This window comes from Gambusia affinis, linkage group LG01, assembly GCF_019740435.1.
Source record: "Gambusia affinis linkage group LG01, SWU_Gaff_1.0, whole genome shotgun sequence".
Classification (NCBI taxonomy): domain Eukaryota; kingdom Metazoa; phylum Chordata; class Actinopteri; order Cyprinodontiformes; family Poeciliidae; genus Gambusia; species Gambusia affinis.
Genome location: NC_057868.1, coordinates 22,856,706 through 22,870,685, shown reverse-complemented (window position 1 = coordinate 22,870,685; position 13,980 = coordinate 22,856,706). Strand labels below are relative to the sequence as shown.

The 13,980-nt window shown below is 36.4% G+C and overlaps 1 protein-coding gene across 2 annotated transcripts in view; it reads left to right on the top strand.

Annotated features, from left to right (window-relative positions):
- The window catches only part of nphp4 (nephronophthisis 4), a 168,038-nt gene that overhangs the window by 39,955 nt on the left and 114,103 nt on the right, over positions 1–13,980 (top strand). For both annotated transcript variants that reach the window (XM_044117171.1, XM_044117160.1), the window contains exon 7: positions 11,333–11,517. In XM_044117171.1, coding sequence (XP_043973106.1) covers positions 11,333–11,517 — 185 coding nt within the window. The remainder of the gene's footprint in view (positions 1–11,332; positions 11,518–13,980) is intronic.

Here is a 13,980-nt window from a genome sequence, read left to right as displayed (position 1 = left end):
ACAGCTCGTCTGTGACAGCGACAGGTAGAAACGGATAAAACCAGTCAAATTGACTTTATGGACACTGGGTTTTATTTTTAATCTTGGAGACTCCAGTTGAATTCCTCCAGAGCAAGTCAAACCTGAACTCCCCAGATTTCTCTATTTCCTGTGTTATGGGGAAATTGCAGGTGATGTTGGGAGCATTGGCCTTAACTTCAGACAGGTCCCTGCAACATCAAAGACATCCAAAAAAAAAAAAAAAAAGCTAGACATGAATTATGTTCAAAATTAATCTGGTGATGCAAACATAAAAATTAAACTATTAAATAGACATGAAAAACCCCCCAAAAAAAACAAACATAGTAGTTGGCTCCAGTGCCATGCTATTCGAATATTTTCAACATGGGATTTGATTTTGCCATGATGCAATACACATAAATGAACATGAACTATGGGCAACATTCTCAGATCTTAATTCATTCAGCTTTTTCTCTACGATACGAACAAACTCACCAGATGTACAACACTGTGTATACTATGCTTATTTTTTATATTTTGTGGTAAATTGTTTTCATTACTTGATCAAATCTAAACCTGCAGGTATTCTCCTGCTTCTTCTGATGATGTCACAAACAAGTGTATGTAAAATAACCACAGTTCTTCTGAGAATGTCCATTTGTATTTTTGGGTGTATTTGTATCCTGTCCACCTGCAGTACAGCCTCTGAGCTGTGTGTGAAAACATTACCTAGATTTGTAGATGGCGTGGCTAAGAGAAAAGAACATTTGCAAGAGGTTTGGAAAGAGGAGCAATGCAGATGCGAGCGGCCAGATTGCAACATCAAGTATCTGCGGTGAGCCAAGTTGGCATAGAAAAAAATGAGGTGCTTGAAAATTTGAAAGCTGACTTTAAAATCTTGTACGGATATGCAGAACTGCTGCATTTGTCACGATTACCATCACATTATTCCTTTCAATATGGCACTTTAATGAAGAGTTACAACACTCCTTTTAAAATCTGTGGTTACTTTTATCTATGTAGTTTTCTGTAGTTCAGTCTAAGTATTTTAAATTTTGAACCTGAGCTGCTTATCTATTATTGCTCTACCACCAAATCAAATGCTGGAAATTAAATCATAATCCAGTTTTTTGCTGTTTTGTCCTAAATTAGATGGGCTGAAGCTAAAACCATCTCTAGAGTTCTAAAATTGTAATTAACTCAGGCATTAATGGTGTTTGGATCTCCATGAGTCAGCCTCAGGTCATTATGAAAGTGGTTGGTGCCAAAAGTTATTTATTTCTTGACCCTGTAACTAATAAGAAAAGGAACTGACCAACCTAAGATTACTAAAAACAAAATCTCACCAGCGCCCGGTATTAATGTTTCACTGGTGGAAATAAAGACAGCTGAAGACGCACGCGCTCTATCTCGAGCTTAGAAGTTCACCTATCCTCAGGTTTTTCTGTGGAATAAAACTTCAAATTATGTGTGGAAACATTTTTGTCTGTTGAGCATATCTAACATATTTGAAGCACAATGCAGTCTGGAAAGCTGGAATAATTAGCTCGATGATAATTAACACGCTATTAGATGGCATTTAAAAAGCAGCCAGTCCAGGAACAATTAATGCATGTTTAGCAATATTAGGTGTTTTTAAAGAGAGTTTTGAGTTATTGCAAATTTAATTTAATAAAGATTGTTCCAGGCTGGTAAAAAAATCTCACTTGCACAAAACAAACATTTGTATTTAGAAATGGTTAACTTTCTACCAATAATGCATTGTTAAACCGTTTTAAAGAGATAAATATCTTTAACACATGCAACTTGGACCCACTTCTGGAAGTTCACTTCTGTGTGGAACCAACTTTGCTGTGATCCGTTAGTCTCGTGGTTGTGCAATTTTACATATGCTGTGTATAGCAATACTAGTCGAGACAAATGGTCGGAAACTGAACGGGAAACAGACTGGCAGCAGCACGACTGTGTTTGACTTAATAATTTTGGGCTGGAATTGTGTGTTTCAGCAGCAGGGCAACAATGATTTATCAGTGAGAGCTCAGTGCCAGTTAAAATTTGTTAAGGAGTGGGGGGCGTGGGAGGATGAGAGCAGCCTGCTAATGATGCTGCAACTGTTTCTTGCCATAGATGACTCATGCTCAATATGGGGGAACTAATATCCAATGTGTGAGGAGCAGCTCACTCTGTCTCTCACCAACTCACACTCTCATTGTCATGGTGACAGTAAAGACCTTGGTCCAGATGAGCAAAAATCATTTTTTCTTAGATATTGTTGGCTTCACAAGTGTGGTTTGAATTGATTATCATGTGGAAGGAGATATATTCACAGTTAGGCTCTTAGCCCAGATTGTGTGAGATCTATGATTGCTAAAAAAACCCTCCAAACAAACATACAAACAAAAAAAAAACAAGGAGCTGTTGCCAATGTTTAGCATTTTTTTGTGGGAGCTACTTGCCACAGTAAGATAACTACCTTCCTAATTGGCTTATGCAAAACTCATGTGGGGTGTAATTTCACATTCTTTGCTCACATTTACTTGCTTTCTCTCTCACTCTTACATGCTCCTGAGATGACAGTTGCCATCTGCAGAGTTATTATTACTTTTTACCTTAGTCTATAAGATAATTTCAAAAACTACTAACAAGAAAACTCATTGAAAAACCAACTTCAAATGTTAAATAGAACCATTTACTAAAAGCCCTTTTGTATTTTTCTTTCTTAATAAGCTTTGAAATATTGTTAGCTGTTTGTACCATCGATTCATTGTCTATACCTGGTTGTCCATGCAGGGTCACCGTCGGCCATTTCAAGTCTTCATCAGGTGAGAGACCCTGCGGACGGCTAGCTGCTTGTGCATCACAGGGCAATTTTTCAAAAGAAATTTAAAGTGTGGGATTTTTTAAATTTTTGTAAATTTTGAAATGTTACCTTCTGAATAAGCATTTTCCATAAATAAAAACAGGCAGTGCCTGCCAAAAATTAACAGCCAGTTTTTGCCATGTATTTAACTAAGCATAACACAGTACAATGTTTAAGGAGACAGAAAGAAATGTTCTGTACAAGCTATGCTACAATTACTGCACATGTTTTTAATCATTTTCCTGCCCTTTTCCATCTTAAATCTTTGAATAGTCATAAACTGGAATTTGAAATTGCATAATTTCTATGTATTTTTAAATTTGAAAGCAATTTAAATAGTTTGTGTTCAAAAATCTCATAATTGGGTGAGTGAACTGGTTGAATGACAGCTAAACACCCCAAACCCACCTCGCCCAGCTCATGATGTCACAATGTTCGTTCAGATGACACCATAAACTCTCACCTTTATTCTTATTGTGACTCTCGAGGCCACAAACTTTTTCCACAATAATAGCTATGCACAGAGGCGAGGCTGTCCAGAAACTAGCACAGATGCCTTTAATTATCTTCCCTCGTAATCTCATTTGTGGCTTGTGTTATGTTTCTTGAACTTTGTTGATTCATGAATGCTAGTTTAACACAGTTGGATTAGTTTGCTGCAGATCAAATTCTTTGGCCACATTTATTTTATTCCTCTAAGGCAGAGAGGTGTACTCTCAACATGCACATTACAGGGCACACCTAGGAATGCTTAGAATAAAAATCTCAACATATGATCGCATTGAGTAAAAATACATTTGTTTCAAGGCCTTGATAAACTTTTATTTTAAAAAATGTGTAAAATAATTGAGTTGCTTTTATATTGAACAAACAATTATACATCTATTCAAATGCACAATGTCACAAGGCCCAAATACTCATCATCAAGCTTTTGTGTAACTTGATGATGAGTTCACTTGACAGCAGTAGCCTGTGGAGTGACAACATGTGAAACCAGTTGAGCATCTTTGGGTTTTGACCAGCAGATTGTTGTCTTTTACTGGGGAAAAGAGTAACTTTTTCCCCAGTGAAAATTACTGGGGAAATTACAACTTGTAGTTTGTGTATTCTGAACAGCCAAATGGTAGCTTATTCCTGAACAAGTGTAATGGAACACATTATATATATATAAGACATGTTTTAAATGAAATAACCAAATGAATGTTAAAGATAAAATCCTCACAGCAAAACTAGCATGAGTGCTGGGAAATTAAGAGTTGTGATCATCCTACATGTCCTTCCAGGGACACCTTTCATCCACACACAGGTGTGGATAAAAGGCATGGATAATTAGGATAATGAACATTATTCACAACCAACAGGCAGTAACAGTGCCAGTGGCCCTTGGAGATGCAGAGGGTCAAATTGCTTTTTGTGCTTTTATATGATTCACTGAAGGGTCTGATCAATTCTCCAAACCTGAAATGACATGACATAGACAGTGGACCACAAAATACGTTTGTTGTAAGGTGACACATTTGTTTGTGTATCCATTATAAATAACTCATCGACAAGACTTGAGTTAATGTCTTACAGCCCAAAGATTCATTTTAATTTAACTTTACTGAAGGTATGAATGGTCGAACATTTTGCTGTCCTTGTTCTCTGTTCTGAGCATTTAAAACTTTCCCACTCATTTAATTCCATTGCCATAAAGGTATTAACTTTTCTGAAATTTTCCAAGAATGCACTTTCATTTATTTCAATAGTTTTTTTTGTTTTGTTTTTATAAACTCTCATTTCATTTTTCAGCAGTTCCATTACATTGATAGTGTCTCTCTCTAAATTAGTTTTGCTTACTAATACGTCACCCTCACATTTTTCCCCACCTGCCTCTCTTAGCAGTTGGAGCTGTAAATTGCATCTAAAACAAGCTTTGTTGTTGAGATGTAATCTCCTGATTGTTTTATGAAAGTGCCATTTGAAACTTTAGAGGACTTCAATTTTTAAAACAAAATTGGAACAATGTAAGAGACACTAACCATTATAATCCACTTTTGCTCTTAACAGCCTGTTGTTCAGACACAATGTCTGTTTTTGGTGTTGTTTCTTTCATATGTTTTTTTAAGGGTTTTTGGCACTAGTGGCCTACATCCATTAGTAGCTTGACAGAAAAAATGGCAAAGAGAGAATGGAAGTGCATCTAGTACACCCAGGGCCTGGAATCGACCCTTGAACAGCTGTGTTGTGTACACTCTACCACTGATCCGCCTCATGATATTGGTTTTGTTGAAGGAATATTTGCAGAAGGCATATTGCATGTATTAGAGTAAAACTTGTTGTTATTGCAGTAAGCAAACAAGAGATTATATTAGTAAAGCATTTTTTTCTCATTTAAACATTTATACATGTTTTTGCTTTCTGTAACTAGACAAACAAAGCAAACAAATTAATTAAGACTACCAGCAGTTATGAACACATTGACCCACCATTCCTCCCAGTTTCTGTCATGTTAATCAATACTACAGTTTTGGATTGAGTAACGGCAAAGAATCCGAATTTTGTTGCTGATTTATTTAACTGAACTTTGTGAAGCTTTGTCTGTGCAATGGTCAAATTTGGCCAATTTGGATTATATATATATATATATATATATATATATATATATATATATATATGTACATAAAGTTGTGTTTTCAAGTGGTGGCTGCATGTGTGAAAGAGCAAGTTAGTATTAAAAAATAACGACTGTAATTACAGAGTTAATGTTTTAAAAAAAAAATGGTCTCATCTTAGGTTAGCAAGTAGCACGATTAGCATGGACTGCATTAGTAAAACATCAGTGACTGCATTCAGAGATGAGTTGTTCCCAGTCTTTTTTCAGCGCAGAGCTTTTCTTTTCCCAACAGCATTTGTGCCCTTGCCAACGTATCCCCCAGGAGCACAGTTGTAAAAACAGATGTGTGTATCTGTGCATTCGCATATCTTCGTGTGGACATTGATATGTGGAAGCGCATATGAGTAATAGCCAAAAAAGTTTTGCAAAATATTTCTTTCATACTTCTGGACTAAATAATCTTGATGTAGATGACTAGCTCTTGTGGAAATGAGCTCCAGCATGCCTTTTTTGTTGTCTGTATCCTGGAAAATATTTTCTCCTGTTAAAGCCTCAAATCTCTTCAGTTCATTATAGCAGATGATTTTTTATTATTTCCTCCTAAATTATGTTGCAAGCCAGGACTTTCTTATTGCCTTGGTGGCTTGCAGCATGAACCAAGAGACATGCTTTGACATTTAGAAAATAGTTTCCGATGTCATTCTACTTCCTCTGATAATATAAGCACGTCACTCGCAACACTCACACCGAAGAGTGTTGCTGTCAGATTGACCCGGTAGAGCTCATGTGAGCTGCCTTTTCAGAATAGAAAAGCTGATTGGAAAAGTCTTTTGACGTTTGAGTGCAGCAACCCACGAAGAGCCAAAACCGCAAATACTTGAACGCTTAGAACTACCAGATATGGCTTCAAGTTAATTAATAAGTGGAGTGCAAAATGTCTGAGCCCTACTGCAGAAGCTAATATCTAAACGCCAGCCAATAGCTTTGTGCCAAGATATATCAGCTTCTCAAGTTTCATTTCTGTTTGAATATTTTATAAAAAGCATCTGTTAATACTCAACAGCAAATAGATTCACTGTATAGTGTGTTATATCAAATATAGGCTGATGTCCAAAATTAGCTTGTTCAACTCCCAAGTTGAGCAATTCAAGTTGTAGTTACTGACATATCAAACCCATGAATAAAACCAAATTAGATAACAGGCTTGCGTAGATGAGAAAAAAAGTGAGGGGCACACCCATGATCCACCGGTGTATTCATCACTTTGAGAATTTCCTCTTCAGTGACTACAAAAATGGAGTATAATTTAACTTTGGGGCCATTTTATTGTTCCTGTAAGCTTCTTAGCCCTAAAATATTCATATTCCAGGCAGGGGAGGAAGAAATCTGTGATGACAAGAAGCAAGAAGGGGAAGAAAGAGGATGGTGTGTAAGATAGGTAGAGAGAGAGGGAGAAACTGACAGAGTGAGGATAAAGGGAGCAACGAAATGAATGAAAAAGGAACTTTCAAGAAAGGAGGGACAGAAGGAGCAGAAAACAGCATTTTAACTGATGCTGTCTTCTAAACAACTTTTTCCCTGTCTTTCTTTTATTTTTTTTCTGACACACTTCATGACAGACCTGTCCAACAAAAGACAAACCCATTTGCCTGTCATCCTTCACAGGCTGCAGTGAAGGGAAATAGTGAGCGCAGACAATCTGTGGAAATATACACCATCATTATGATGTGAATGTCACTGAAAGCAATTATTTACAGATATCCTGTCACACTTGTGCTGATAGCTGCAACTCTGTCACAGTGAGACTAAAGGCAGTATAACATCTTAACTCTATAAAGCGTAGTTACATCAGCTGCATGATGCAAAAACACCACAATCTGACACAACAATGGACAAGATGAGCTTGACTTATCAAAAGGTGTTCCATATACATAAATACTTAACATATGCATGGTACATGTTGCATATTAATGAGAAAAAATAAAGCTACATTACACAAGCAAAAGCATGTGCTTCAAAACATTTAATACTTGAAACCAAAGGCAAAATGATGTGGAGCTGATATTTTCAACTGACTTCTGCATTTTGTATTATTAGTTAATATAATTAGCCAAATGCTCACATCAGTATATATATGTATACCCAAGAAATGTAGACATTTCGTCTGGCTGTAAGATGTCAATAGTCCTGCAAACACGTCCAAATCAGTATAATTCAAAGCAGAAAGATTGAAACCTGAAAAGGATAAATATATATAAATACACACACTCTAGTAAATCAGACTTTGGGTCAATTCACTCCTTCACTAATGGTAAATGAACATTCAACATACTTCATACCATTTTCATTCCCTCCATCTTTTGTTCTTCCTCAAAAACCTTGTGGATACTGAAAATGGCTTCCTTTCACTATTTCTGGGTGCATCTTTGTTATTTTATTTCAGTTTAGTTTATTCTGGTCATATCAGATCAGTTAGTTGTATTGCTGAAAAGTCAACTTGCACAATTAAGTCTTTGAACATGGATGAAAACTGAAACAGATGCCTGTATGAAAACTGCTGCTGTATTGCTTTTGTCAACACATTTATGAGCTTCTGAAGAAAAAAACTTGCATTATATGGAAAATATTTGCTATTGAACGGGTCATACATTTAATGGTAATTATTGTTGCTGTACGTTTTATGAGTTCAAATATGACCACAATAACAGACTGATAAATTAAGAAAATGCACTGATTAAAATCAGCTCAAATTGTTATACTAACCATTGGACAAAAGAAAAAAAAAGCTTTTACTGCTTGAGGTTAAAATCTCTACAGAAGTAGACTAAAATCCATTTCTACACGCGCACACCTCTAGAGATTTCAGTTATTCAAAGCAATGACATGAATATGTAAATCAGTTTGCAGAGAAATCATAATGTAGACTTTGTACACAATATTTACTTGTTTTAGGTAACTATAATGTAACAATACCACCTGCATTTTCGGATGTATCCTAATTTGTTCTTGTAACTCTGCGATTGATTAGGCATTAGCCTGTGTAAGCAAACTAAAACCGGTACAGCAATAACCTGTCCTAAAGTCAAATTACAGCCAGCACGATTCAAAATGTATCAGGAAGGCTGTTAAATTGATGAAAAACATATTGCAGTTCTTGTCAAGCATAGTGACACAGAATACCTCAAGCACATAATAAAGGTCAAACAGTTGATAGTTTTGAATATATATGTAACCAAAATAATCATTTATTGAAAGAAAATATCACATTTGTGGTTAGATACTGGGGTGTTTTTTGGATTTTTTTTCAGACAGGATAAAAGGCTAGGATTTGACAAGAACCTTAATCTCCCATAACCAAACATAAAATGTCATAAGTTGTTGAGCTTTTTGTGGAGGTTGGCTTCAGAAGAAATGAAAAATACAAACGGTGGGTAGGTTGTAAAAAGGATGAGATGAGGATAAAGTCAAGCGTTGCATAGATGTAACCTGAGAAGAACAGTAAGTAGTTAGGCATGTGGGCTGTTTGGTATCCAGGCAAGCTAGGCTGCTGCTCCTGCTGTTGCTGCTTTAAAAGAAAACCCCCGACTGAATTGATATGCTAATTTGATTGAGAAGGTGTGGGTGGATATGGAGAAGGTTTTAAGCTGCTAGGGGGACCGAGAGCGAGAATGACAATGGAAACAGAGAGGAAAGAGAAAAGGCGAGTGGGAGTAGGAGACATTATAGGGAGAAGAACACTGAAATGAAACAAATAGGAAGGAGTGGGAACGAGAGGCGAGCATATGGTGTCTTTGCATTTCAGGGTTAGACAGTTTGCAGTCAGTCAGTGGACGACTGTCAGTCAGTTAACAAATAGCAGCAAGTATGTAGTCCCTCGCTACAATTACTTGATACACTCGCCTCTTCAGAATCAGATTGTGATTTACATGTATTCTGTGGGCTTCAGTGATCAGCTGAAAGCATCAATGCAAGGAAAATGCCTCAATGGATGTTTAACTAGGCCTTCAGCAGCAGTTAAAGAGAATGACTGTCAAGTTTCCCAGCTTAAAGGCTGTCTATACAGGCGAATTAAAAAAAATATAGAAGTGAAAGGCTAATTTATTTTAGTAAGTCAGTTCTGAAAGTAAAACACGTTACTTGAGTTCATTATGTAGTGGTAAAGTTTTACATTTATCTTTGGTAATTTAAATGATTATGACCCACAACTAATGAAATTGCATTATTCAGTTACTTGGAAATTAACATGTGACATAATATCAGTCAAATGTTAATGCAAACCTATTGAAAAATATGTCCTTGTACTTTACCAGGATTTGTAGCATCGGTCCGACAAGGCATGGAGACAGTATTTGTGGCTAAGCTAATGGGTTAAGCTTCTCTACATTATTGCTTCTAGGATCTCTCATTTTCCTCTTGAACATGCTATGCAGTTTTCCTAAATGTTAAACTTTTTAAAATCATTCAATATTTAATATCATTCTCAGTCTCAACAAACAGATATTAAAATTTAAGCATTTATATCGCGGTCCCGAGCCTTAATACATTTCAGCAAACATTCTTAATAGACCTTTGCATCTTTGTAAGAAATTTTACTTTATCCCTCAGCAAACCATTGCTATTACCAACTAATTCAACCTGTCAGCAAACAGATTTTCTTGTCCACAGAAAGTCTGTACTTAAAAATTGCTCGCTCCTCTGTAATTGCGGCTCATGGAGTTCAAAAGTTGTTCAAGGCCCTTGACTGCCAGTCTGCAGGGGAAAAAAACACAATAAGCTGACAGTAGCATGAGGACATGATTGGACTTGGAGTTTGTAGTTTTCTTTTGGTATGCCTTCATAAAAAAGAAGAGTTCACCTTTTTATTTTTGCTTTACTCACACCATCAGATTCACATACTTTTAAAAAGTTTTTTTTAAAAGTATGTGAATCTGATGTTACAAAAGAGGGGATTAATGACATTTGTTTAATTCTAGCAATTTAATTGGCTTTTTTTTTTTCAAAATAAAGGCTATAATTGCAAGTTGCTGCTGTCTCTCCTATGCAGTCTTTTTTAGAAAGCAAGATGGAGAGATTTGTCCATTGCCTTAAAATCTGTGACGAGAGGCATAGTTGGCTTAATGCATTTTTTAAAAGGGTTGTAAAAATAGGCTTTTTTGAGCTTTATGTGATGTTATAATATCTCCTCATCACAAACACACCTGGTATCCTTTCATGTAAGTTTAAGGAATCCATGAATCTCCTCTGGCAGTGCTTTGTGGCACCTAAACACTTACTCTCACTTAACACTGCCTGTTAACCTAGCTTGCTGCTTGCACTAGATTTTCCCCCACACCTTGTTCACTCAGCTCCTCTAGACTAGCTGCAGCAGCAGTGAGCAAACACCTGGTGGAACTGCTCCTCCGCAGAGCTTATCATACAAACTACTTTTCAGTCCAATGCTCCTACACACAGTTGTAAATTACGTCATGGAGGAACATTGTTGTGATGACGTGCTGAATGTGGCGTGTCGGAAACAGTAGGAGCTTCTTAAAGAGATATGCCAATTTCAAGGCATCACATTGGAAAATTTAATTTCTTTCAAGTTATGTTTGATATATGCAGTATTTGACTATGTTACTGAAGGTTACATAGTCATTTAATGGTCCTCTAAAATGGCACTCTGTGCCTGGAAAATACATAACATCCCCACTTTAAATCTTTGCTAGTTGGGGTTTAGATCAAGGCTCCATCAGACTCTCCATTGTCTTTATGAGCATGACATTGGAAACTAGACAATAATCTTGTTGAAATCAACAAGCTCATCCACATGCACTGTTCATGCAAACTGCTTTAGCTTTGTGTGTGATAACCCCAATTTGAGCTTCTCTGTTTCTTAGAAACAACCTGAACCAGAGGATGCACAAAGAACGGTTGTCATTCAAGAACGGAGGCTTCATGTCGGTGTGCACAATGGCTGGTGTTTCCTTGATAAGCCCCAAGTGGTGGTCCTGGAGCAAGTTGCGTCAGGAGTCAGAGGACGAACAGACAGCACCTCTAAGAAGAGCACGCTGGTCAAGGACAGGTGAGCAGACGTTACACGTGTATCTGTACAGTGGAGCTGTAACTGTAGGCTGCAGAGGATGGTGAACCAGAGCTCTGATGTCAGACAAGATCTGCAGATGTGCAGAAATAGGTTTTGGAGTGCTTATTTTTATGGTATTTCATCAGCTTCTCCAAGCGCTGTTCTTTTTGCTGATCGAGAAATGATTGAAAGTTTATCTAATAAAGTCAGCAAAAAAAATGTATATTTGAAGGAAGCTTGCTAGGCATTAATGTCATTTTAGTATAATATTGGCAGATATAGGGGCAGAGTACTATTCCTGGTGTCCATTTCTGCTCTCACTTCTCTGGAACTGCAGCACACACTATATTTTTGCTTTACATGCTGTTTTTTGTATTTCTAGATGACTGGGACAATTTTTTTCTTTTTTGAATTTGAATTTTTTTCTACAATTGGATTGATAGCAGGGATTATGTAGAAATGTTCTGGATCTAAATGAAATAGTCAAAATGCAGTGCATTGTAGAAGTGTTCCCACACCTCACACTTTTTCACATTTGGTCATTTTAAAGCTAGAAACTTGTGCACAATTGTATGTGGTATGCCCACAAAAAGTTGTCCATAATTTAGAAATTGAAGGAAAACTATGCAAGATTTTTGCCAAAAATTATGGAAAGGGTGACATTCATTTATCTTGAACTCAACTAAATTAATACTTTGTAACTTCTTATGACTTTTTGAAATGAATTTCTCGCCACTCTTCCTTAGATGCCAGATTTGTTGAAGGAATAAACAGTGAAGTTTGGTGAGATGTTCAAAGCGTGGGATCTACTATTGCTTTAAACCTCTCCACTAATCTCTCCCTAAACTTACCTGCGGTGTTCCATGATCTTCATGATGCTGTTCTTTAATGTTTTCTAAAAAAAATCAAAAAACCACTTAGACCTTCACAAAATGGCTGGATTTATACAGAGAATAAATCAAACATGTGGATTGTATTTAGTGGATAGGAGACATCTGAGGGAAGCTGCTTGCACTAGATTTTATTTTTAGGGTTATCATGGTAAAGGAGGAAAAAAAAAAGCATGCCACATATAATTTTTTTTTAAACCATTTTGAGAACCATGAATAATTTTCTTCCCCTTCATAATAAGTTTCAGCTTTATGCTGAATCCCAATGAAACACACTGAAGTTTTTGATTGTAACAAATTGTGGAAGAGGTATGAATACTTTTACAAAGCAAAGGCGGTATTATCGTGTCAAAACTGATCACATTAATACAGACCTGCTCATAGGTCACAATATTTTAATGCTTGTCTGTTTTAACCAGACTTGGACAGTTTTTAATGGTCACAAATTGAGGTGTATTATTGTCATAGTGAAAACTGTAAAGTCTTGCTCAAATATCAGTTTTTATTGCTGCCTACTCTCAAACCCTGAGATGTCCTAAACAGCTTTTGTTGCAGAGTTTGATGGCCAATAAAAGCCTGCTGTTGCATCATTGCTGTCCTCCGCTCCGTAATGCTATTCTTTGCTGCATCCAGAGGCAACAATGGCAAGAAAAAAAAAAAAGAAATGAATGATGAAATCCAGTCAGTAGAGTTTTGGTACATCCATTGAAACCAAACTAAGAACAAAACGTAAAATAAATTGTGAGAAGTATGGAAACAGATTGCTTTCCCCAGCTCAGATAAAAGGTTTGGCAAATTATTCTAATGTCTTCTAGCATTCCAAATAAATTTGCATAAATGAAGAATCCTTCTGTTTATGCACTTCCTCCTCCCGCCTGTATTGCTCATTACCTGCTCCTCCTCCACACAGCAGCTATATCATCTGTGTCAAGGGCAAAATTTAAGATATGCTTTTTTTAATTTTTATTTTCCTCTGCTGCAATTAGCAGTTAACTCCCTAGCAAAGTTAGTTAATATTTGTTTGTTGGATTTATTCAGGTAATTTCCTGACCAAACTGGCCATTTAGTAAGGAAACAGGAAAATCCTTATGCTGCAGAGGCAGGTGGCAGAATTCACAGTGTCAACACACTTTAGCTACTTACTTTGCAGTTTAATTCATTATTGAATACTAAATAAATTTTTAATGCCACAACAGAATTTGCACAAGACAAAAGTACATCAGAGCCTTAGCTTATGAATCCTGTAAGATTTAGTAACCTAACTCAGCATTGAATTTAAAATAATTCTCATGTTTCAGAAAGTCTGTCAGTGTGTGAATGTAACAGCTTTATACACATATATAAATACGACTATACTACATCATCTTTGACCTACATGAAACAACTTTATTTTTCAAACCAATGTTTTGTTTTCTGATAATTATGTGAAAGTTCAGAAGAAATGCTTTGGCCTTTGAGTCTTATTGAGACCACAGAAAACGTCAATGTCAACCTTTCTAAAGCGAGTGTTGTGATGTAAGGTCATCAATCCACTCAGTGAAAGGAAATCTCATCTCTGACACTTGGCACAATA